The sequence below is a fragment of the Diceros bicornis genome, chromosome 10 (genome assembly GCF_020826845.1).
Source record: "Diceros bicornis minor isolate mBicDic1 chromosome 10, mDicBic1.mat.cur, whole genome shotgun sequence".
Taxonomy (NCBI): Eukaryota; Metazoa; Chordata; class Mammalia; order Perissodactyla; family Rhinocerotidae; genus Diceros; species Diceros bicornis.
This window is the reverse complement of record NC_080749.1, coordinates 21,313,975-21,336,346: the sequence shown is the minus strand read 5'-3', so window position 1 is coordinate 21,336,346 and position 22,372 is coordinate 21,313,975. Positions and strand designations below refer to the sequence as shown.

General features: G+C 42.2%; 1 protein-coding gene across 1 annotated transcript in view; it reads left to right on the top strand.

Moving 5' to 3' along the window:
• Positions 1–22,372, top strand: part of LCT (lactase) — a 54,696-nt gene that overhangs the window by 5,460 nt on the left and 26,864 nt on the right. Inside the window, exons 2-5 of the mRNA XM_058548886.1 lie at positions 4,683–4,762; positions 7,258–7,341; positions 11,120–11,222; positions 12,516–12,594. Of these exons, the coding sequence (XP_058404869.1) occupies positions 4,683–4,762; positions 7,258–7,341; positions 11,120–11,222; positions 12,516–12,594 (346 nt within the window). The remainder of the gene's footprint in view (positions 1–4,682; positions 4,763–7,257; positions 7,342–11,119; positions 11,223–12,515; positions 12,595–22,372) is intronic.

Here is a 22,372-nt window from a genome sequence, read left to right as displayed (position 1 = left end):
GAATATAGCTATAGTATATTCTTCTTCACTGCTATGTAATATTCCATTGTGTAACTAAGCCACATTTTATTAATTAGTTCTCCTGCTTATGGACATTTGAATTATTTTCAAGTTTTGCTGTTATGAACATAGCTGGTATGAACATTCTTGTACATATGTCTTTCTGTGCATGTGCAAGAGCTTCTCTTGTGTGTATACACTGGTGATTGCTAATTGTGGGGGATACAAATATTTGAGCTCTGAGAGATAACGTAAAATGGTTTTCCACTGTGGTTGTACCAGTTTACATTCCCATGAGCAATGTATAAGAGTTCTTTTTGACCCCCTCCAACACTTGAATTGCCAGAATTATAAATTTTTGCCAGTCGAATGGATTTAAGAGTATTTCTTTATGATCTTATTTACCCCGATTTCAGAATAAAGTGCCATTTTCATCATATTGTATCAAAGGTACATCCTATCAACATGATTTATACTGTTGCTGTTAACCTTGATCACCTGGCTGAGGTAGTGTTTGTCAGGTATCTCCCCTGTAAAGTTACTCTTTTTTCCTCCTTTCTGTACTGTACTCTTTGGAAGGAAGTCAGTATACACAGCTCACACTTAAGGAGTGGGGAGTTCTGCTCCCTCTAATAAATAACTTTTAAAAGTTCTTCTCTAAACTTAACCAAGGAGGCAAAAGACTTGTACACTGAAAACTTTAAAACATTGCTGAAAGAAATTAAAGAAAAAAATAAATGGAAAGATGTATCTCGTTCATGGATAGGAAGACTTAATATTGTTGAGATTTCAACACCTAAAGTTATCTACAGATTCAGTGAAATTCCTATCAAAATCCCAATGACATTTTAAGCAAAAATAGAAACAGCCGTCCTTAAATATGTATGGAATCTCAAGGGACCCCAAATAGACAAAACAGTCTTGAAAGAGAAGAACAAAGTTAGAGGACTCACATTTTCTGATTTCAAAACTTACTACAAAGCTACAGTAATCAAAACAATGTGGTACTAGCATAATGACAGACATAAAGACCAATGAAGTAGAGCAGAGAAACTAGAAATAAATCCTCACCTATATGATCAAATGATTTTCGACAACCATGCCAAGACCAATCAATGGGGGAAAAGACAGTCTTTTTGACAAATGATGCTGGGAAAACTGAATATCCACATGCAAAAGAATGAAGTTGGGCCATTACCTTATACCATATACAAAAATTAACTTGAAATGGATCAAAGACCTAAACATAAGAGCTAAAACTATAAAACTCTTAGAAGAAAACATAGGGAAAAAAACTTTATGACATTGGATTTGGCAATGATTTTTTAGCTATGACACTAAAAGTACAGGCAACCAAAGATAAAATAAATAAGACTTCCTCACAATTAAAAACTTTTGTGTATCAAGGGATACTATCAACAGAGGGAAAAAGCAACCCACAGAATGGGAGAAAACATTTGCAAATCATATATTTGATAAGGGATTAATATCCAGACTATATAAAGAACTCCTACCTCACTAACAAAAAAACAAACAATCTCATTCAAAAATGGGCAAAGGACTTGAACTGACATTTCTCCAAAGAAGGTATGCAGATGGCCAATAAGTACATGAAAATATACTCTACATCAACAATCATTAGGGAATGCAAATCAAAACCACAATGAGATACCACTTCACATCCATTAGGATGGCTACAATGAAAAACAAAGCAGAAAATCACAAGTGTTGGTGAGGATATAAAGAAATTGTGATCCTTGTGCATTGCTGGCAGGAATGTAAAATGATGCAGCCATTATGGAAAACAGTTGGACAGTTCCTCAAGAAATTAAACATGGAATTACCATATGATCTAATACTTGTGGGTATATACCCAAAAGAATTGAAAGCAGGGACTTGAACAGCTATTCATACACCTATTCACATAGCAGCATTATTCACAATAGGCAAAAGGTGAAAATAACCCAAATGCCCATAGATGGATGAATGGATAAACAAAATGTGGTATATACATACAATGGGATATTGTTCAGCCTTAAAAAGAAATGAAATTCTGATGCATGCTACAACATGGATGAACCTTGAAGACATTATACTAATAAGGCAGACACAAAAGGACAAATGTTGTATGATTCTGCCTATATAAAGGACCTAGAATAATCAAATTCACAGAAACAGAACGAAGAATGGTGGTTGCCAGGGACTAGGAACAGGGCAAATCGGGGAGTTACTATTCAATGGATACAAAATTTCAGTTTGGGATGATGAAAAGTTTTGGAGATGGATAGTGGTGATAGTTCCACAATGTGAATGTACTTAATGCCATTGAACTGTACACTTAAAAATTTTAACATAAATTTTGTTATATATACATTTTACCATAATTTTTGAAAAGTTCTAATCTTTCTATATGTATTATTATAAACCTCCTATTGATATGTTCAATGTGCTGCCACTAGGGAGGATACAAAAGAAGAGAGTAAAGAGTTGGAGGAGAGTAAACATCCCTCTCATGGGAAGAGTAGAATTGCACACAGCATCCATCCTTGCACAACACTGGGACACAATCCAGAACAGTAGTAATCCCCACCCCACCCCTGGCAATAGTGGCTTGAAGCGTTGATATAGGCAGTTCAATATTGTCCAGATTACTTTTATTGAAGCATTTGGGGGAAAAGGGAAAGGAGCAAATGGAAAGGGGCTATTTTGTGTGGACCACTGCACAGAGGAACGACTTCCCTTTGTGGTGGAAACAGAAATGAGCTTATCATTTAGTGAGGTCTAGTCACACCTGCGAGGGACATGAACTCACACAGTACTATGCAGTGATTTTCTACACAGGCTTAAAACACTTAGTTCTCAACCCACAGCAAATACTGATTTTGAATTCTATAGACATGAACACCTATCTTGAACCATACTCAGCAAAAATTACAAGATAAATTATGTTAAACCAGAGCAGTTACCCCCATTTCAGTCCCATGGAAGACATGAACTGCAAGCTTAGAGTGAGAATTTAGTTTTGAGTAATCTGCATTTTATATTATTTTATAAAGCATGGTTCACGCTTGCACTGGGAATGGGTGGGGAACCATATTGGGGAAGTTTGATAATTTTGTATGATATGAGAATTTCTGGAACTTCAGGTACATTCATTCACTTTACAGAGTCAAATAGAAATGATTTGTGGGTTAATAGTGCTTAGGGATTAGCTGTACTCTTGTTTCATTTCATTGGTCCAGAGATGATACTAAATTGTACATTTTAAACTGTTAAGCACAAGCCGAGAACATATGTTCTATGTGTGCTGATAGCTGAGGTAGAATGAAGCATGGAAATGGGTGAAAGGTGAAACGGATCCATTGGGCACAATCATTGAATAACTGGAAAATAGCATTAACTTATCAGAATGAGGACTCAACGTCTCTGTGACATCCCCTGCCCAGAGGATTTCAAAGTTCCATTATGCTTTCAAAATAAGCACTTTTTGTAGTTGGCAGTGGTTGTTAGTTGTGGTTTCACTGGCTGGGGAATAGCTGCTTCTTGCATGGAATTTGGATAGAGAGAGAAACCAGGCATACAGTCTTATAGTTGAAGTCTCAAACTCTGGTTATATTCTATTTTTGTTTAGTGTTTCCAAATCACAGGTCTGAGCACCTGCTCTGCACCTGATATTTGAGAGGACTAAAGAAATGCTTAAGTTTTGCTCCTCAAGGAGCATACAATCCAGATGAAAAGACTTTTGTACATCAAAGAGTTAGCAATACAAACAACTGAGGGCTCCCAAGTCCGCAGCAGTGTTTCTCAAACTGTGGCCTGAGGACCATTGCATGAGAAGCATGAGAAGCTTGTTAAGATGCACGTGTTCCAGGGCCCACCCCAGGCTGCCGACAAGCACTGCAGTTGATTCTGATGCGCACAAGCGTGAGCACCACTCTCAGGTAACCAACTGCCAAACCAAGTGGGCACAAGCTGCACGTTTGTATTTCCTTCATTTTCCCCTCAGTGCGGAGTAGGGGCTGAACTGATGTTTGTGCAGTGAATAAGGACAGGTAACAGCAACTCCCTGAGAGCACCCTGCCTTTAAAAAGAAGTTGAGGAAGGAGGGGACGGCCTGGTGGCATAGCGGTTAAGTTCGCACGCTCTGCTTTGATGGCCACGGGGTTCGCGGCCCACATCCCAGGCGTGGACCTGCTCACGGCGTATGGAGGCATGCTGCGGCAGCGTCCCATATACGCTGGAGGAGGATAGGCACGGATGTTAGCCTGGGGCCAGTCTTCCTCAGCAAAAAAAGAGGAGAATTGGCATCGGATGTTAGCTCAGTGCTAATCTTCCTCAAAAAAAAAAAAAAAGTTGAGGAAGGAATTCTCTTCTTACTGCCTTTTACATCTCGGGGGCAGGCAGGGTAAGTGTTTTTATTCTTCTAAAAGACTTTTACAAGTGTCCTGCATTTCAGAGTCCTGATTTATATGAAACATTCTCTAAAGGGATATATATTTTTTAAAGCCATCTTGTTTTCTAAAATCTTTTAGCTAGGGTAAAGTCATGTGAGTGATTTCTTCAGAAATTCTTTTTAAAGTCGGTGAACATGGAATAGAAAGGTCGATAGGAAATGAGGCCCCAGGCGGCTTCCGCGGTCGCAGCCTTGCTCACCTGCAGCTTGTTCCTCTGGTTGCTTTCAGGCGAACGGCTCTCCGTGGTCCTACGAGCTGAAGCGGTCACTGAGCTCCTGCTGGAACCCTCCACGTCTGTGCTTGCCAAGGTGATGACAGCCCAAAGAAATAGCATCTGTAACATCTGAGCAAAGTTGCAATTTTAATTTTAAAAAACAAGAGAATTTTTTGTCTGTTGGCTTGATGTCTTTTATAAATGCCTTTTCTGAGTGGTGTACATTCTCTAGATTCATAATTACTTTAAAACAAAATCTCATTTGTTGTAGCCCCAGCTCTTGCTTGGTCGAGTGTCAGCTTTTGCCTACACAAAGAAGTCAAATGCCACTGCTTGCTCTGATTTTTTATTGAAAGAATCCAAAATAGCTTATTAGAAGAGAGGTCAGTTTATAGCAAAAAAGATCCTAGGGTAAAAGTGTTTTTTTTAATAACGTACTCCCTAGAGTATCCATCGTGGTTTCTACCTCCTCTAAATATAACTTTTTAACTATTGTTTTTATAAGAAAAGTGAAATCTTCTGAGAATTAAATAGCCTTGGCCTTTGTAATGTTGGCTGCTGAGCAATGCAGAAAACCATCAGAAAAAACAGCTGATTTCTGTAGTTTTGCAGCATTGACAGGGTGTTGTTGCCGATACCTGCTGCATAACAGATACTGCTGTCTGTGCTGTGATGGGGCCCCATATGTCAGGGTCCAGTCTTCAAATTTACCAACTCAGGAACTTAAAATCCAGATGTGATAAGGTTGTAAACTACCAGCTCTAAGTCTGATAGTATGGCCAGAAGGCCATCTAAATGAGTTTACAAGTGGCAGGCGATAACTCCTATCAGTTATGGACTCAGGAGACCAAAGGGCTGATCAGATAAGTGCTTTTTGAGCAATAGCCTTTGAGCTGGTCTCTCTGGCCCAATCTGTGTCACGTAGTGCTTCTGGATCATCTTCCAAAAGTACGGTTGTGCTCAATTCCCTGCTAGGAAGCTGCACTCCCCTGAATTGGTGCAAATTCCTCAGGGACTTCCAAAGTGCAGCTCACTCATGCTCTCTTGCTCTCTCTCTGGCCTCACATCCTATTTTCCCCAGTGTCTATGCTATGCTTTCTTCCTGCTCTCCTGCATTCTCTACTCGATGTCCTTCCTATCTTCCTAGCCTCCATCAAATCTCTTCCAACAAAACCCTACCCATTTTTAACGTCCACATGAAGGTACTCGCCGTCAGGAGACCTCGAGTAATAATACTCCCTTGCTCAACCTGATGTGGTCTCTCCCCAGTTGGAACCCTTAGGTGTTTGTTTAGACCAGCACTTTCCAAGCTTTGGTGTGTATCAGAACCCCCTGGAGAGCTAGTAACAAACACAGACATCAAGGCTTATTGTGGAGGGATAGTCCTGGGTCTTCATAGGCTTCCCAAGTTCCCAGATGAGTCAAATCCCCATGAAGCTTTGAGGACCACTGGTGTGGACTTTATAGTGCTTCTTACTTTCTGCCTTTTCTTCATGTAATCGGTGCATTTACTGACACTGTCTATTAAGCTTCCGTGGATCTTACTCATCTTTAGACGTGAATCCCCACCCACTGTACCCAGCACAGTGAGTTTCAAGAGTAGAACTCCATATCTGTGTGTTGTATGGAATCGACAAACAAAAGCAAGAGCTGAGGGGCGAGTAGGGGAAGGTTCAAGGGGTACTCACCAAAGTGAAGCAACATGTGGAATGTTTAGTAAACACGATAACTTGATTGGGAAAGCCAGTGGTGAGTCAGTTATCGAGGGTCCACAGTGCACTTGGTTGTCACCAGATGCCATTATCCACGGTCTTTGTCCCGAGGGAACAGATGATCTATGAGGGGGAAAGACAGGCGATGATCGAGTGATGTCAAGGATAGAAATGGCTTGTTGGGAAGGGTGGGGAGGGTTTCACAGCGGTATCTTTATATGTTTAGACTCTGTGACCCTGAAGTTCTTAGAGCATATGCGAGCCAGAGACAGGGTGGAGGGGTCTGTCCAGGACCATGAGAGCTGTGTTCTCCGATAATGGTGTGGGCCAGGCTAAGGCCAACTGGGATGGACTTTAAACTGTGGCCTGAAAGTAACCAGTGATGATAGCCTACAATTAAAACAAAACTTTAAACCCCAGTGGAGTCTGCCGAGATCACGGAGGGGCCCCTGGGTGGCTGAGGGCTCCACCGCCTCCGTCCTGGCAAAGTCCAAGGCCTTGAGGAGGGAGCTGCCGGGGGCAGGTCTGGCTTTTGACTCGCTTCCTTAGTGCTTACCCACTTGGCAGGAACCCACCGTTTCTGGCATACACTACTTCATTCATTCACGTACTCATTCATTTAATCATACACATTTATTGAGCGCTTACTGCGTGCTGAGTACATAGATCACGTATTCCCAACAACATGCGGGCACACCCCCCACACACACACATTCTCACTCCGTCCCCGGCTTCTCCTCTGCCTGCTTTTCCCTTGGAAAATCCCACTTTGGACTATTCAGTTTAGTAATAGGGGGAGAAACAAAAAAGAATACTTTTGAGCAGTTCTTTGTCTTGAAATTGCTTATGCTCTAATGACCCATTTACTTATTTCTAGGACGCCGTCGATTTCATCTCTCTGGATTTGTCTTATGAATGCCAAAGTGAGGCGAGTTTACTGCAGACGCTGAGTAAATTGCAGGTAATTTGAGCCATTCCCCATGTTGATGATGAATGGCAAAGGTTCCTGAGAGCATAGTAGACATTTAATGCCTCGGCTGATGTGTACACTGCACTCCCATCAGCAGTCAGCAGACCTGCAGAGTCGCGTCTGGGGAGGTTTCCATTGAGGCCTCGCTAGAGAACACCTGGAGGTTAGGCAGTCTTCCCTGGAAAGGATACTGCGGGTTGGCTCGTTAAGGTAAATATTTACGTGGCTCTTCTGCTCTCCCATGTAGAAATCTACTGAGAATCAAAATTCCAGTGTTCATTCTGAGATTAAAAAAGACATTTCATGGATAGTGCTCATGGTTGTACACAATGTGAATGTACTTACTGCCACTCAACTGTACACTTAAAAATGTTTAAGATGGTACATTTTATGCTATATGTATTTTGTCACATTTTTTTAGAAAAGACATTTCATACCCAGGTCTACTAAATCAGATGCCAGCTATCAGGACTTTCCTGTAACCTCGGGCCCCTTCTTCCTGTAGCCGGTATTGTTCTTCTGGACTCTAATGACTCTGACTCGTTAGAGAAAGTCTGTTAGGCACCTCCTACCCAACTATTAGCTTTCTCTCCTGTGCTTGCGCAACTTCCTTGCTTAACTCCCTGGAATCCTGACTATTCCCCTATCTCCAGAAAGGTATAACTGATTATACACCCAGTGGCCTCTCTCCAGACCTCCCGACTCCTAGCAGTGTTCCCATACTTACCCCTCAAGTGCTGCCTCCTCGCAGGCCTCTCTATGGATGCCTGGCCACCGGCCTTCACCCACGCCTTACTCTTGCCTCTGCAGGTTTAGGCACAAAGCCACTCCCCTCTGCTTTTAGCCCTGTGCCTCCTGGTTTTGAATCTCACCGCCTCCACCACCAAGGAGGACGGATTATCAGAAAATTATCTGTCTAAATGCCAAGCTCGTTAACGTCAAACCCTCAGTGCTTCCGTTGGGTGGAACCTCCATTTTACCTGAGGCAGGAGGCTTGAAATGGACAAACTAGCATCGGTCCCATCCCCACGTCTCTGTGTGTTTCCAGCTGATCCATGTAGGCACTGCTGCTTTTGATATCTACAAATAATAAATTGATCTACTCAAAGACAGCAGATGCATTCACAAGACATTTGAGTAATAGCTGCTATGATTTTAGTGCCTGCTCTACGCCGGGCACTGTGTGGGGCACTTTATCCTCATGTTATCACTATGCCTCACAGCACAAGACAAGAAACTTAACCAAGGTCAGACACTAGGTAGTGAGTGTCAGAGTTGGGATTGGAACCAGGGCTTTCTCATGACACCACACTGCCTCTCCAAAACAAAAATAAGTCCAAGGTGTTGAGAACATTATAATGCGAGTGGCATTTTTGAGAATCACATATATTTTAGTTTTGTTGTTGTTGTTATTTTTGGTGAGGAAGATTAGCCCTGAGCTAACATCTGTTGCTAATGCTCCTCTTTTTGCTGAGGAAGATTGGCCATGGGCTAACATCTGTGCCCATCTTCCTCTACTTTATATGTGGGATGCTGCCACAGCATGGCTTGATAAGTGGTGCATAGTTCCATGCCCGGGATCTGAAGCTGCGAGCCCCAGGCTGCCAAAGCAGAGTGCGCGAATTAACCACTATGCCACCAGCCTGGCCCCCTATGTTTTAGCTGTTTTTGTAAGTATCTTCTCACCTGAACCAGAACTGGCTTGACCCAGAGCCTGCACTTGTGGGCTTGCTGCCCAGATTTCTGGGCATTAAACAGCACAGTAGCGTCCTCAGGGCCTGCCGATGCCTGTGATGACAAAATCTGTCTTTTGTCTTCCTCAAGGCATTCAAACAGAGCTTGTTGCTAAGCTAATGTGTTCAGACACCGCTGACATTTTAAAGCCACCTGGCTTACGCAGGTGCGGCTGCCTCAGAGAGGCAGTCAACAGAGCATTGGCTCGATTTCTGCTTGAGGATGTGGTTTACAGTGTTTCCCTTTTTACATCAAAACATTTTCAAGAAGACCTGCTCCCACCAGTGTCTGATAGAGTTGTGAACCCAGTCCATAACTGGCCAGCCAAATGGTAAAATCTTCCCTGCACAAACTTAGCAGCCACTTATTACACTCTGCAATTGTGCTTTATTCCTTTTACTTCCTTAGGTAGGACTTAAATTCCAGATGTTGCACTTGACAGCTCAGAGACAGCTCCAAAGATTCAGGATGACCAGTGTCATCACGCAGTTGTGAGGAGAGAACTGAGCCAGAGAGGAGACTGCAAGACTGTCCCTCTCAGGGATCATTAGTTACTACACCCAGGACAGGAAGAACAGCTGAGTTCTCCTCGGGGAGAAGGCTGATTTGTGTCCACAGGAACCCGAATCGCCCTGCCCACAGCTTGCTTCTGAACACACTCTCTCTCTTCATCCCAGGGCCCCCACTCTCCTCTTTAAGAGGCCTCTTCCTGTGGGCTGCAAGGGAAGAGGGTGAAGGTATGGCGGGGAGGAGCGGATGCCTTCTCCCAGTGAATTCCCCTGCGCTCTCCCCAGAGCACCTACGTGCCCTTTTCGGAGCCTCGAGGACCCGCAGCTGCTGCTCCCGCCGGCACACAGGTGTCTTAGGGCCAGAGGGCATCCTTAGGCCCAGCACATCGAGGAAAAGCCTTGGCACATCCACAGGTTCTGAATGCTACAGGAGTTGCACGAGAGGGTCCCATGTCCACTTATCAGAAAGGGCTCTGCTCACCCAGGGAATTCCCCACTCAGCAGGAGGCTCCTCCAGCTCTCCAGCCCTGAGATATCACAGCTGCCCTCACTGTGTACTGATCTTTCTGGAAGGAGAAAACCCTCGGTTCCCTTAGGAGTTTGACTCTCCTGCACTGACCAGCACACAGAAAGAAAAGGACTGTGGGAGTGTTAGCTCCACTGCTGTGGTCCTGGGCAACTTACTTGGCTTCTCGGAGTTTACGGCACCTCATCTGTAAAGAAGGGACATGGTTACAGGCGGCTCTGAGAAAATAAAGTACACGCCTGCCTACTTTTTAAGTAATTGCTTTGGTATCTCTCAGTGGCCTTTAACTCCTCAGAGAAGGAAAAAGTTATTGTGCAAAAAATAACCAAACCCAACCACCCCAAAAAAGTAATTTAAAGTGAAGCCAAACAACATGTCAGCCTGGAGATGTTTTCTTTGACACTGAAATGGCTAGAAATGAGAGAAAAAATTACACTTGCTCCAATTTTACTGAAGACAGCTCCTTTTATCTTTTTATTATGGAAAATGTCAAACACACCCAAAGGTAGAAAGCAAAGTACAATGAAGCCATCCCTAGCTTCAAAAGCTGTCAACTCATGGCTGATCTTGTTTCATCTATACCCTGCCTTCCCCCTCCCAAACCAAATTGTTCTGAAGCAAACCCCAGACATCCATATATTATGATGGTGGCACCTGGCTTCTTGTAGTAACACAGGCCCCGACATGAACAGATGGCCTTGTTCCTGGTCCTAACACAGTGCCTGCATCTAGGAGGTGCCTCATAAGCCTGAGATGAAGGCATAGATGAACCTGTCTCTTTGGTGGGTCTCGGTGGGGAAGGTGACCTTTGTTATTGAAAAGTGTAGATCTTTCTCCCTCAGAGTCTACAGTCAGTTCCCTTTATTAACTGAGATGGCTAGAGGTCATTTCCAAAACCAGATTGAGCATTCATAGCTTCTTATCTTGAAAATCCGTCCCGGTTATCAAAAGACTTATTCTAGGCAGCTTCAGTTCACTTGCTGGCATTTGTCTTTTTCAGACTATTGAGCCAAAAGTGAAAGTTTTCATCTTCAATCTAAAACTCCAGGACTGCCTCTCCACCAGGAAGAACCCAGCTGGGCTACTCTACAGCCTTTTTGAAGGTAAGTGCACCATTGCTGGAGAGGTTTTGAGTGACATTTGGTGCACTGGCTTGAAAGGGTAGCAGTCTTGAAAGTCTGGGGTTCCAATGGGAGGAAGGACCGGAGGAGGGCTGGTCTGAGACCCAACCCCAAATGGGTTTAGTGTCCCTTGCCTTCCTATTGTTGGGCCTTTAGCTCCCATTGACCCAAGAAAGAAGAGAGTTTCTGTACAAAAATGCCAAGTGTGCCTTGGTCTTATGGAAATAAAGACAATCAGGCCTCAGATGTCAGGTGTAAGCATGGGAAATGCTGTGTGCCTGTCTGTGCCCTTTCATTACCCCTCCCTCCAAGGTCTTCATCTCTCCCCCCACCCAGCCCTCTCTGCTTACCCTTATTCATTTCCCATTACTCAGCTTGCGTGTGACCATGGTGGGCACCTGACCAAAACCTTTAGTTCTAGGACCCACAGCTCATGGACCATTTCCTCGTGTTTCTTAGTTCAAATTCTTGAGAGTGAATCTAATTGGTGGGCTGTGGATCAGGAGATTGCTCCTGGTCCAATCGGGTCAAGGGAAATGTGAGGTCTGTTAAGACTTCAGGGGCTGAGGGCCACTAGAGACTCTGCAGGCAGGGGCCCAGAGGCACGTTCCGGGGTGCCCTGATGTTCAGTCCAGTCACTCTGTAAGCTTAGAGTATGGGAGAAGTTGGTAGTGCCCTTTCTACTACCTGTAACCAGTGCTGAGCTGGCTTTACAGACCTCATGAAACTCATCCATAGATACCACTTAATAACCCTCACCCCAACTCACCTCTGACGGCATAATGATTACTGTTCTTGATTTCCATCCCTTTCTAAATAGTTAAAATGGTCAATTTTATGTTTATGTGTGGTTTACTACAATAAAAATAATTCCACCCCTTTCTGATGTTCGAGTTCTTCTAAATCAGTTGTTCTCCATGTGTGGTGTCCAGACCAGCAGCACCATCACCTGGGAACTTGTTAGATATTCACATTCTTGAGCCCCACCCCAGGCCTACCGGATCAGAAACTCCAGGTGGACCCAGCAATCTGTGTTTAACAAGCTCTGCAGGTGATTCTGGTGCATGCGGAAGTTGGAGAACCATTGTTCTAAGTCATAAGTGGGTAGAAATCACTTCTGACCTCCTTAAATCCTTAGCCCATGGTATTTCCCAGAGGGGACTTGGGACCATTGCTTGAAGTTTGCATGTGTTGTGTGAGGAAAACTGTTGACTGCAGTCATGTATATTGTTGGCTGGGCTTCAGGTAGAGTTAATTAAACTTCTTCTCTTGCAGCCATAAATAAAGACCAAGTGCTCACCATTGGGTTTGATGTTAATTCTTTCCTGAGCTGTTCATCAAGTTCCGAGAAAAGGTAATGTTAGGTTTCCTGTTGCTCTTTCAATAACTGATATTTGCAGAATACTCTGCTGTTATTTCACGTGTGTAATCTCAGGGGACTGTTGTCATCTGCCTCTCAGGCCAGTGAGTTTATTGTGGCCATTCTGTAGATAAGAGACGAAGGCTCAGAGGAGACAGCAGGGAGAACCTGTCTCCCACCAAATCTTGCTTTGGGCCCCACGGTCTGCATTCTCACCTGTCGTTCAGCCACCTTGCAGTTCGCTCAAGTGCACACAACTAGCAGAGCTGGGATTTGAACACCTGCCTTCTAGTTTAGGACCTTGTTGGAGGCAGCATGAGTCTGCGGAAGAGCAGGCTGGGTTAAAGATAGATCTGACCATCCCACTGAAGTTATGTGATCTGAGCAAGTGAGATGAGTTCTCTGCATCCATTTCCTAGTGCCAAATGTGAAACATTTTCCCCATGAGGGGACAGTGTAGATGGGAAAGCCAGCTGTTGCAGTGGGGCAGAAGCCTAACTCAGTGGTGTTCTCAGGACAGAGGTTTTAATCCATGGTGGGGGTGCAAATAATATCTTACCGAATGCCTAAAGTGCAAAAATTTGTAAATGACATACTTAAAAAAAAATTAGAGCAGATTTGAGGTTACCTCCATAATTACATCACTCTCACACACTCATAGTCCAATGCACTTCTCGAGTGAGCAAGCAAAGGATGGTGTGGAAGCCAGCATTGGGAGATCCCCAGATCCCTCAGCACTCCGTGAGCGTGTGGTACACGTGTGAGCTTCATGCACCACGCGTGAAGGCGGAACAAAGGCTGGAGGCAATCATTTGGCTTCCTACAGCTTCAGCTAGAGCTCTCCTTGTCATTCACCACAGACATTTCTAGCGCAGCTCTGTCCAAGGTCATAAGCTTCAGTGCCACCTCTTCTTCATACTTTTCCTCTCTCAGCAATTGGCTTTTCTGAGATGTATCTCCTGCTATTGTTTGGTCTTCTCAACTCACTTCAAATCAGCAGTTCAGATCAACAGACCCCACGCAGCCGCTAGGTATCAGGCTTTGTGCTGGGAGTATGAAGAGTGCAATGAGCGGATAGGTCAGAACCCCTCCCTGACCGCTCTTGGAGTCAGCCAAGGAGTGCTGGGCTATGTCTTTTCAGAGAATAAAACTCCAGAGGTCATAATAAAAGGGGTACCCTGAGAGCTCAATAATAACAAAGCCACAAGATGATATGTGACACCAGCTCCAAGGTTTTCTAACACCTTGACCTCGTGGTACTTTGTCTGAAGCAAAGGTCCAATATTGGCTAATGTTAAGCTGACAGCAGGGGTCCTCACTCAGGTGGATGTTGATGGAGATCCTGCTGGGTGCAGGGACAGGTTGGGGGCGGTGTGGTTCCGAGAGGACTAACATCGTTTTCTCATCCAAGAATTTTAGACCTCAGAGGTGAGCCAGAGAGGCCCACAAATGATTCTCATACCGAACCGTGGCACGAGACACAGCACTGCTTCCCAGAGGAGGGTGAAAAGAGCATTATCTGAGATGCTCTAAGGTGGCTTAGGGTGGGGGGCAGCTGAAGGAGAGGTGCCTGGAAGGGCTGGGCATAGAGAGTGAGGCTTCACGTGCTAAGTTTCCTCCCAAGTTAGGAAACCCAGGACTCCCAGCTCCAAGTCTTGTACAGCAAGTCCTGTTTTATCCAAGAGTGGTTTATTTATTTCTTCAAGACCTTGTTTCCTCCAAGCCAGGAGGACAGTCAGGGTCAGGGGGCTTGGGTCAGAGCCCCTGAGGCTGTGCACTGAGTGGGTGTCACTCGTGTCCCTGGTTATGCTCCAGAGTCGTGTATGTGTTTTGGATAATCCACGACTGGATAACCCACAACTAAAGATCATCATTACCCCTCTCCACTGTTCTAGCAAATGTGGGTGAGTTGATGCTTCGTAAAACAGGAGGTGCTTGGGTTTGGAAGGCCCAGGCTTCACTCCATGGGAAGAAGGTCCCTCTGTGTGTTCCTGTCACTTCTACCAGTTCTGTGCTCTCGGCCAGCCCAGGCTAAGCGTCATCCCCTCTCCAAATAGTGGCTCTTGGACAGGGACATGCTCTTGTACTGCAGCCCCTTTCCCCATCTGTGTTCCCTCCTCCACACCAAACACACTGGCTTGTGCCAACCCTTCCTCAAGGTTGCCCCCTGCTGATGTAACTGCTGCACACTGTGGTGCAAGCTTTCAAGCCTGCAGGACAAGACTTGTGGATTGGGAAATGAATGTAGGTTGATTGGGAAATCAATTTTGGTATGCAAAAGAAACCAAGCTAGAATATTAAAATACATTCCCAAGTGAGGAGTCATGGGAAGGAAAATATAAATGGCCAATATTTTAAAAGTCAAGATAGGGCCTTACCTGGGTGGTGGTGTTTCCCGGTTTTCCGAAGCCATGTAAGCAGATTGGGCAAAGCCCTTTAATCAACAAAAAAAAAAAAAAAAAAAAGAGGAAAGGGCTGTATAAAAAGGAAGGATCTGAGAAATTAAACTAAAAGCCCATACATTAGGTAATGTTGTATACCATACTATTAAAGTGTCTTACTACATATTTTTTTTTAAAGTTGTTTTTTTGGCAACCAATGTTTTCAAAAAAGAAGGAAGGAAAGAAAAAAGGAGAGAGAAGGAGAGAAATGGACTAGAATAGAATAGAAAATATCAGACTGCATTACATATAAGGAATGCATTTTTTTAAATATATAAATTGTTTTCTTTAATGTATAAAATGCTCAAGGGAAGTTGAGATTAAAAATAAAGCAGGACACATGCTACACTGCCAATGCTAAAGCAAACACGTGTACTCTTCTTTGAAATTCCGGAAGGGAATATGATATTTTGGTACCTTGAAAGGCCAAATGGTTGTGATTAACCTTGAAAACTAATTCTCCAGCCGATGGAAGACACTTGCAATTTGTAGCCCAAGGATAGCAAATCAAGAATGAAATCAAATTATTGGTTTATACCATGACATAAATTTCACGTATACATCATTATATTTCAATTTCTGTGTAGATTACATCATGTTCACCACCCAAAAACTAATTACGATCCATCACCATACACATGTGCCTAATCACCTCTTTTACCCTCCTCTCTCCACTTCTCCACCAATCCAATCTCTGTCTCTATGTGCTTGTTTATTGTTGTTTTTATCTTCTATTTATGAGTGGCAGCATACAGTATTTGACTTTCTCCCTCATACTTATTTTGCTTAGCATAATACCCTCAAGGTCCATCCATATTGTCACAAATGGCTGGATTTCATCGTTTCTTATGCCTGAGTAGTATTGCATTGTATATATATACCACATCTTCTTTATCCATTCATCCCTTGATGGGCACCTAGGTTGCTTCCAAGCCTTTGCTATTGTGAATAATGCTGCAATGAACATAGGTGTGCATGTATCTTTACGCATTCGTGTTATCATGTTCTTTGGATAAATACCCAACAGTGGAATAGTTGAATTATATGGTAGTTCTATTCCTAATTTTTTGAGGAATTTCTATACTGTTTTCCATAGTGGCTGCACCAGTTTGCAATACCACCAGCAGTGTATGAGAGTTTTTTCTCCACATCTTCTCCAACACTTATTTCCTGTCTTGTTAATTATAGCCCTTCTGACAGGCGAGAGATGATATCTCGTTGTAGTTTTGATTTGCATTTCCCTGATAATTAGTGATGTTGAACATCTTTTCATGTGTCTGTTGGCCATCTGTATATCTTCCTTGGAGAAATGTCTGTTCAGATCTTTTGCCCATTTTTTAATGGGGTTATTAGGTTTTTTGCTGTTGAGATGTATGAGTTCTTTATATGTTTTAGATATTAACCCCTTATCAGATATATGGTCTGCAAATATTTTCTCCCAATTGTTAGGCTGTCTTTTCATTTTGTTGATGTTTATCTTTGCTGTGCAGAAGCTTTTTAGTTTGATGTAGTCCCATTTGTTTATTTTTTCTATTGTTTCCCTTTCCCAGTCAAACATGGTACTTGAAAATATGTTGCTAAGACCGATGTTGAAGAGTGTACTGCCCGTGTTTTCTTCTAGAAGTTTCATGGTTTCAGGTCTTACATTCAAGTCTTTAACCCATTTTGAGTTAATTTTTGTGTATGGTGTAAGATAATGGTCTACTTTCATTCTTTTGCATGTGGCTGTCCAGTTTTCCCAGCACCATTTATTGAAGTGACTTTCCTTTCTCCGTCGTATGTTGGCTCCTTTGTCGAAAATTACCTGTCCATAGGTGTGTGGTTTTATTTCTGGGCTCTCGATTCTGTTCCATTGATCTGTGTGTCTATTTTTGTGCCAGTACCATGCTGTTTTGGTTACTATAGCTTTGTAGTGTATTTTAAAATCAAGGAGTGTGATACCTCCAGCTTTGTTCTTTTTTCTCAGGATTCCTTTGGCTATTCAGGGTTTTTTGTTGTTCCATATAAATTTTAGGATTCTTGGCTCTATTTCTGTGAAAAATTTCATTGGGATTTTGATAGGGATTGCATTGAATCTGTATATTACTTTAGGAAGTATGGACATTTTAACTGTTAATTCTTCCAATCCAAGAGCACGGAATATCTTTCCATTTCTTTGTGTCTTCTATTTCTTTCAACAATGTCTTATAGTTTTCAGTGTACAGGTCTTTCACCTCTTTGGTTAAGTTTATTCCTAGGTATTTTATTTGTTTTGTTGCAATTGTAAATGCTATTGTATTCTTAATTTCTCTTTCTGCTACTTTGTTGTTAGTATATAGAAATGCAACTGATTTTTGCATGTCGATTTTGTATCCTGCAACTTTAGCATATTCATTTATTATTTCTAAAAGTTTTTTGGTGAATTCTTTAGGGTTTTCTATATATAAAATTATGCCTTCTGCAAATAGTGACAGTTTCACTTCTTCCTTTCCAATTTGGATCCCTTTTATTTCGTTTTCTTGACTGATTGCTCTGGCTAGGACTTTCAATACTATGTTAAATAGGAGTGGTGAAAGTGGGCATCTTTATCTGGTTCCTGTTCTTAGAGGGATAGCTTTCAGTTTTTCTCCATGGAGAATGATATTAGCTGTGGGTTTGTCATATATGGCCTTTATTATGCTGAGGTACTATCCTTCTATACCCATTTTATTCAGGGTTTTTATCATAAATGGATGCTGTATCTTGTCAAATGCTTTCTCTGCATCTATTGAGATGATCATGTGATATTTATTCTTCATTTTGTTAATGTGGTGTATCACGTTGATTGATTTGCAGATGTTGAACCGTCCCTACATCCCTGGAATAAATCCCACTTGCTCATGGTGTAGGATCTTTTTAATGTATTGTTGTATTCGATTTGCTAGTATTTTGTTGAGGATTTTTGCATCAATGTTCATCAGTGATATTGGCCTGTAATTTTCTTTTTTTGTGTTGTCTCTGTCTGGTTTTGGTATCAGGTTAATGTTGGCTTTGTAGAATGAGTTAGGAAGCTTCCTCTCCTCTTCAATTTTTTGGAAGAGTTTGAGAAGGATAGGTATTAAGTCTTCTTTGAATGTTTGGTAGAATTCACCAGGGAAGCCATCTGGTCCTGGACTTTTATTTTTTGGGAGGTTTTTGATTACTGTTTCAATCTCCTTACTGGTGATTCATCTATTCAAATTGTCTATTTCTTCTTGATTCAGTTTTGGAAGGTTGTATAATTCTAAGAATTTATCCGTTTCTTCTAGATTGTCCAATTTGTTGGCATATAGCTTTTCATAGGATTCTCTTATAATCTTTTGTATTGCTGAGGTGTCTGTTGTAATTTCTCATCTTTCATTTCTGATTTTATTTATTTGTGCCTTCTCTCTTTTTTTCTTGGTGAGTCTAGCTAGAGGCTTGTCAGTTTTGTTTATCTTTTCAAAGAATTAGTTTCGTTGATTTTTTTCTATTGCTTTTTAGTCTCTATTTCATTTATTTCTGCTCTGATTTTTATTATTTCCTTCCTGTTACTGATTTGGGGCTTTGTTTGTTATTTTCCCAGTTCCTTTTGGTGCACTGTTGGATTGTTTATTTGAGGTTTTTCTTATTTGTTGAAGTAGGCCTGTATTGCTATAAACTTTCCTCTTAGAACCACTTTTGCTGTATCCCATAAATTTGGTATGTCATATTTTCATTTGTCTCCAGGTGTCTTTTGATTTCTTCATTGACCCAATCGTTGTTCAGTAGCATTTTGTTTAATCTCTGCATATTTGGGGCTTTTCCGCTTTTCTTCCTGTAGTTGATTTCTAGTTTCATATTGTTGTGGTCAGAAAAGATGCTGGGGGGCCGGCCAGGTGGCATAGCGGTTAAGTGCGCACGCTCCACTTCAGTGGCCCAGGGTTCGCAGGTTTGGATCCCAGGCGCGCACCGAAGCACCACTTTTCAAGCCATGCTGTGGCGGCATCCCATATAAAGTAGAGGAAGATGGGCACGGATGTTAGCCCAGGGCCAATCTTGCTCAGCAAAAAGTGAAGGATTGGCATCAGATGTTAGCTCAGGGCTAATCTTCCTCACACACAAAAAAATAATAATAATTTAAAAAAAAAAAAAAGAAAAGATGCTTGGTACTATTTCAATCTTCTTAAATTTATTGAGACTTGTTTTGTGGCCTAATATGTGATCCATCCTGGAGAATGTTCCATGTGCATTTGAAAAGAATGTGTGTTCTGTGGTTTTTGGATGGAGTGTTCTGTACATATCTACTAAGTCCATCTTGTCTAATGTGTCCTTTAAGGCCAATGTTTGCTTACTGGTCTTCCATTTGGATGATCTATCCATTGATGTAAGTGGAGTGTTAAAATACCCTACTATTATTGTGATCCTGTCTATTTTTCCCTTTATGTCTGTTAAGAACTGCCTTATACATTTAGGTGCTCCTATGCTGGATGCATAGATATTTACAAGTGTTATATCCTCTTGTTGGATTGTTCCCTTTATCATTATGTAGTGCCCTTCTTTGTCTCTTGTTACAGTTTTTGTCGTAAAGTCTATTTTGTCTGATATAAGTATTGCTACACCAGCTTATTTTTCATTGCCATTTGCATGGTGTATCTTTTTCCATCCCTTCACTTTCAGTTTGTGAATGTCTTTAGGTTTAAAGTGTGTCTCTTGTATGCAGCATATATATGGGTCTTGTTTTTTTATCCAATCGGCCACCTATGCATTTTGATTGGAGCATTTAGTCCATCGACATTGAAAGTAGCTATTGATAAGAATGTAGTTATTGCCATTTTGTTAATTTTTTTCTGAGTGTTTTAGTAGTTCTTCTCTGTTTCTTTCTTCTTCTCTTGCTCTCTTCCCTTGTGGTTTGATGGTTTTCTTTAGTATTATGTTTGGGTTCCTTTCTCTTAATTTTTTGTGTATTTATTACAGGTTTCTGGCTTGTGATTACCATGAGGTTCATATATAATAACCTATGTATGTAGTAATCTATATTCACTTGATGTTTTCTTAATTTGACCTCTTGCTGTACTCTTTTGCTCCCCTCCTCCCACATTTTCTGTTTTTGATATCATATCTAACCACTTTTTTTGTGTGTGTCCATTATTCTCTTATCATGGAAATAGGTAATTTTAGTACTTTCATCTTTTGACATTCATATTAGCTTCATAGGTGGTTGATCTGCTGCCTTTATTCTATATTTGCCTTTACCAGTGATTTTATGGCTTTTTTTTTTTTGATAATTTTATTTTTCCTATTTGTATTCTTCTCTTTTCCACTTAAATAAGTCCCTTTAGAATTTCTTGTAAGGCTGGTTTCTTGATGATAAACTCCTTAGTTTTTGCTTGTCTGGGAACCTCTTTATCTCTCCTTCCAGCTGAATGATAACCTTGCCAGGTAGAGTTTTCTTGGCTGTAGGTTTTTTCCTTTCGGTACTTTAAATGTATGGTGCCACTCCTTTCTAGCCTGTAAGGTTTCTGCTGAGAAGTCAGATAATAGCCTTATGGGGTTTCCATTGTATGTAACTTGTTTCCTTTCTCTTGTGGCTCTCTTCATCTTTAATTGTTGACATTTTGATTATGATGTGTCTTGGTGTGGGCCTCTTTGGGTTTATCTTGTTTGGTGCTCTCTGTTCTTCCTGTACCTCGATGTCTGTTTCCTTCTTTAGGTTGGGAAAGTTTTCAGCTATTTTTTCTTCAAATAGATTCTTTGCTCCTTTGTCTCACTCTTCTCCTTCTGGGACACCTATAACACGGATGTTAATGTGCTCCGTGTTGTCCCAGAGGGCCCTTAGACTGTTCTCATTCTTTTTAATTCTTTTTTCTTTTATCTGTTCAGCTTGGGTGATTTCCTCTAGTCTTTCGTCCAGCTCACTGATGCATTCTTCTGTATCTTCTACTCTGCTACTGAGTCCCTCTAGTGAATTTTTCATTTCCGTTATTGTATTCTTCATTTCTGATTGGTTCTTTTTTATATTTTCCAATTCTTTGTTGAAGTTCTCGCTGAGTTCATCCATTCTTCTCCCAAGATCGGTGAGCATCCTTATGATTCTTTGTTTGAACTCTCTGTCGGGTAGATAGTTTATTTCTGTTTCATTTAGTTCTTTTTCTGGGGTTTTGTCCTGTTCCCTTGCTTGGAATGTATTCCTTTGTCTCCTCATTTTGCCTCTTTCTCTGTGCTTATATCTATGTTTTAGTTAGATCAGCTACATCTCCTGGTCTTGGAGAGGTGGCCTTGTGTAAGAAATGCCTTGTGAGGCCTGGCAGTGTGCTTCCCTCTCGTCACCAGTTACAAATGTTCCCGGAGTGTCCCCTGAGTGGGCTACATGTGTCTTTCTGTTGTGGCAGTGTTGCTTATGCTGCAGGTGCCTGGGAAGGCTAGGCTGTCCCCCTGGCTGGCTGGTTATAAGGCTCAGCTGCACGTGGCTGCTCTGGTCCTTTCAGTCATTTTATTGGGCGTGGGGAGCCCTAGCACAATTGGCTGCAAGGTCTAATAGCACATTCCCATTGCAGTTTTTCTGTTAAGTGAGTAGGCCCCCAGAGTGGCTGGTTGCTGGGCTCAGGGGCTTACAATTGCTGTAGGCCTCCATCCTGCAAGGCTGTTGTCAGCTCTCTCAGGGTTGCAGGTGAGCAGGGCCAGCCCCAGGCACAGGAGCACCCAATTGTTTCAGGCTTTGGAAGGTGAGGCTGATTCCTGTGTGGCTGTTTGAGAAGCACATGTCTGCAGCAGCTGACAAGCCCCACTGCCCACAGGGCCACACACCTCATCAACATAGTCCTGCCCTGTGTGTGTACCATGACCCACTGAAGTGGACACAGTCGCCCCACTGCAAAGGCCACCCACACAAGGAGTGCATTTTTAAGTTATGTTTTATTTCGGATATACATACACACATAAATGTCTACCTACCTACACACATACATACTGACATAGTGGTTAAAAGCACTCTGTGTTCCTCCACTTGCAAGCTATATGATCAAGGAGAAATTCTCTTTTTAAAAAACCCAACAAGATATGGGTTCATTTACATGAATAAAATCTGGAGGTAGACAGTCTAGAGTGGGTATAATCATCAAGAATCCAAATTCCTTATATTGTTAACAAGGCTTCTACCTCATGGTCCAGGATGGATGCTTGAGCTCCTGTCATTATGTCCACAACCCAGGCAGCATGAAGAAGAAAGGAAGTTGTAACTGGGGTTGATATTTAGCTGGTACACGTCAGTAGAGCTGGACCAGTAGTTCAATTATTGAAATACTTCTGTACCAGCTGGTAAATAGCTGCTGGCCCCCTGATGCCCAGATGTTACTCATTTCTTTAAGTCTCAGTTT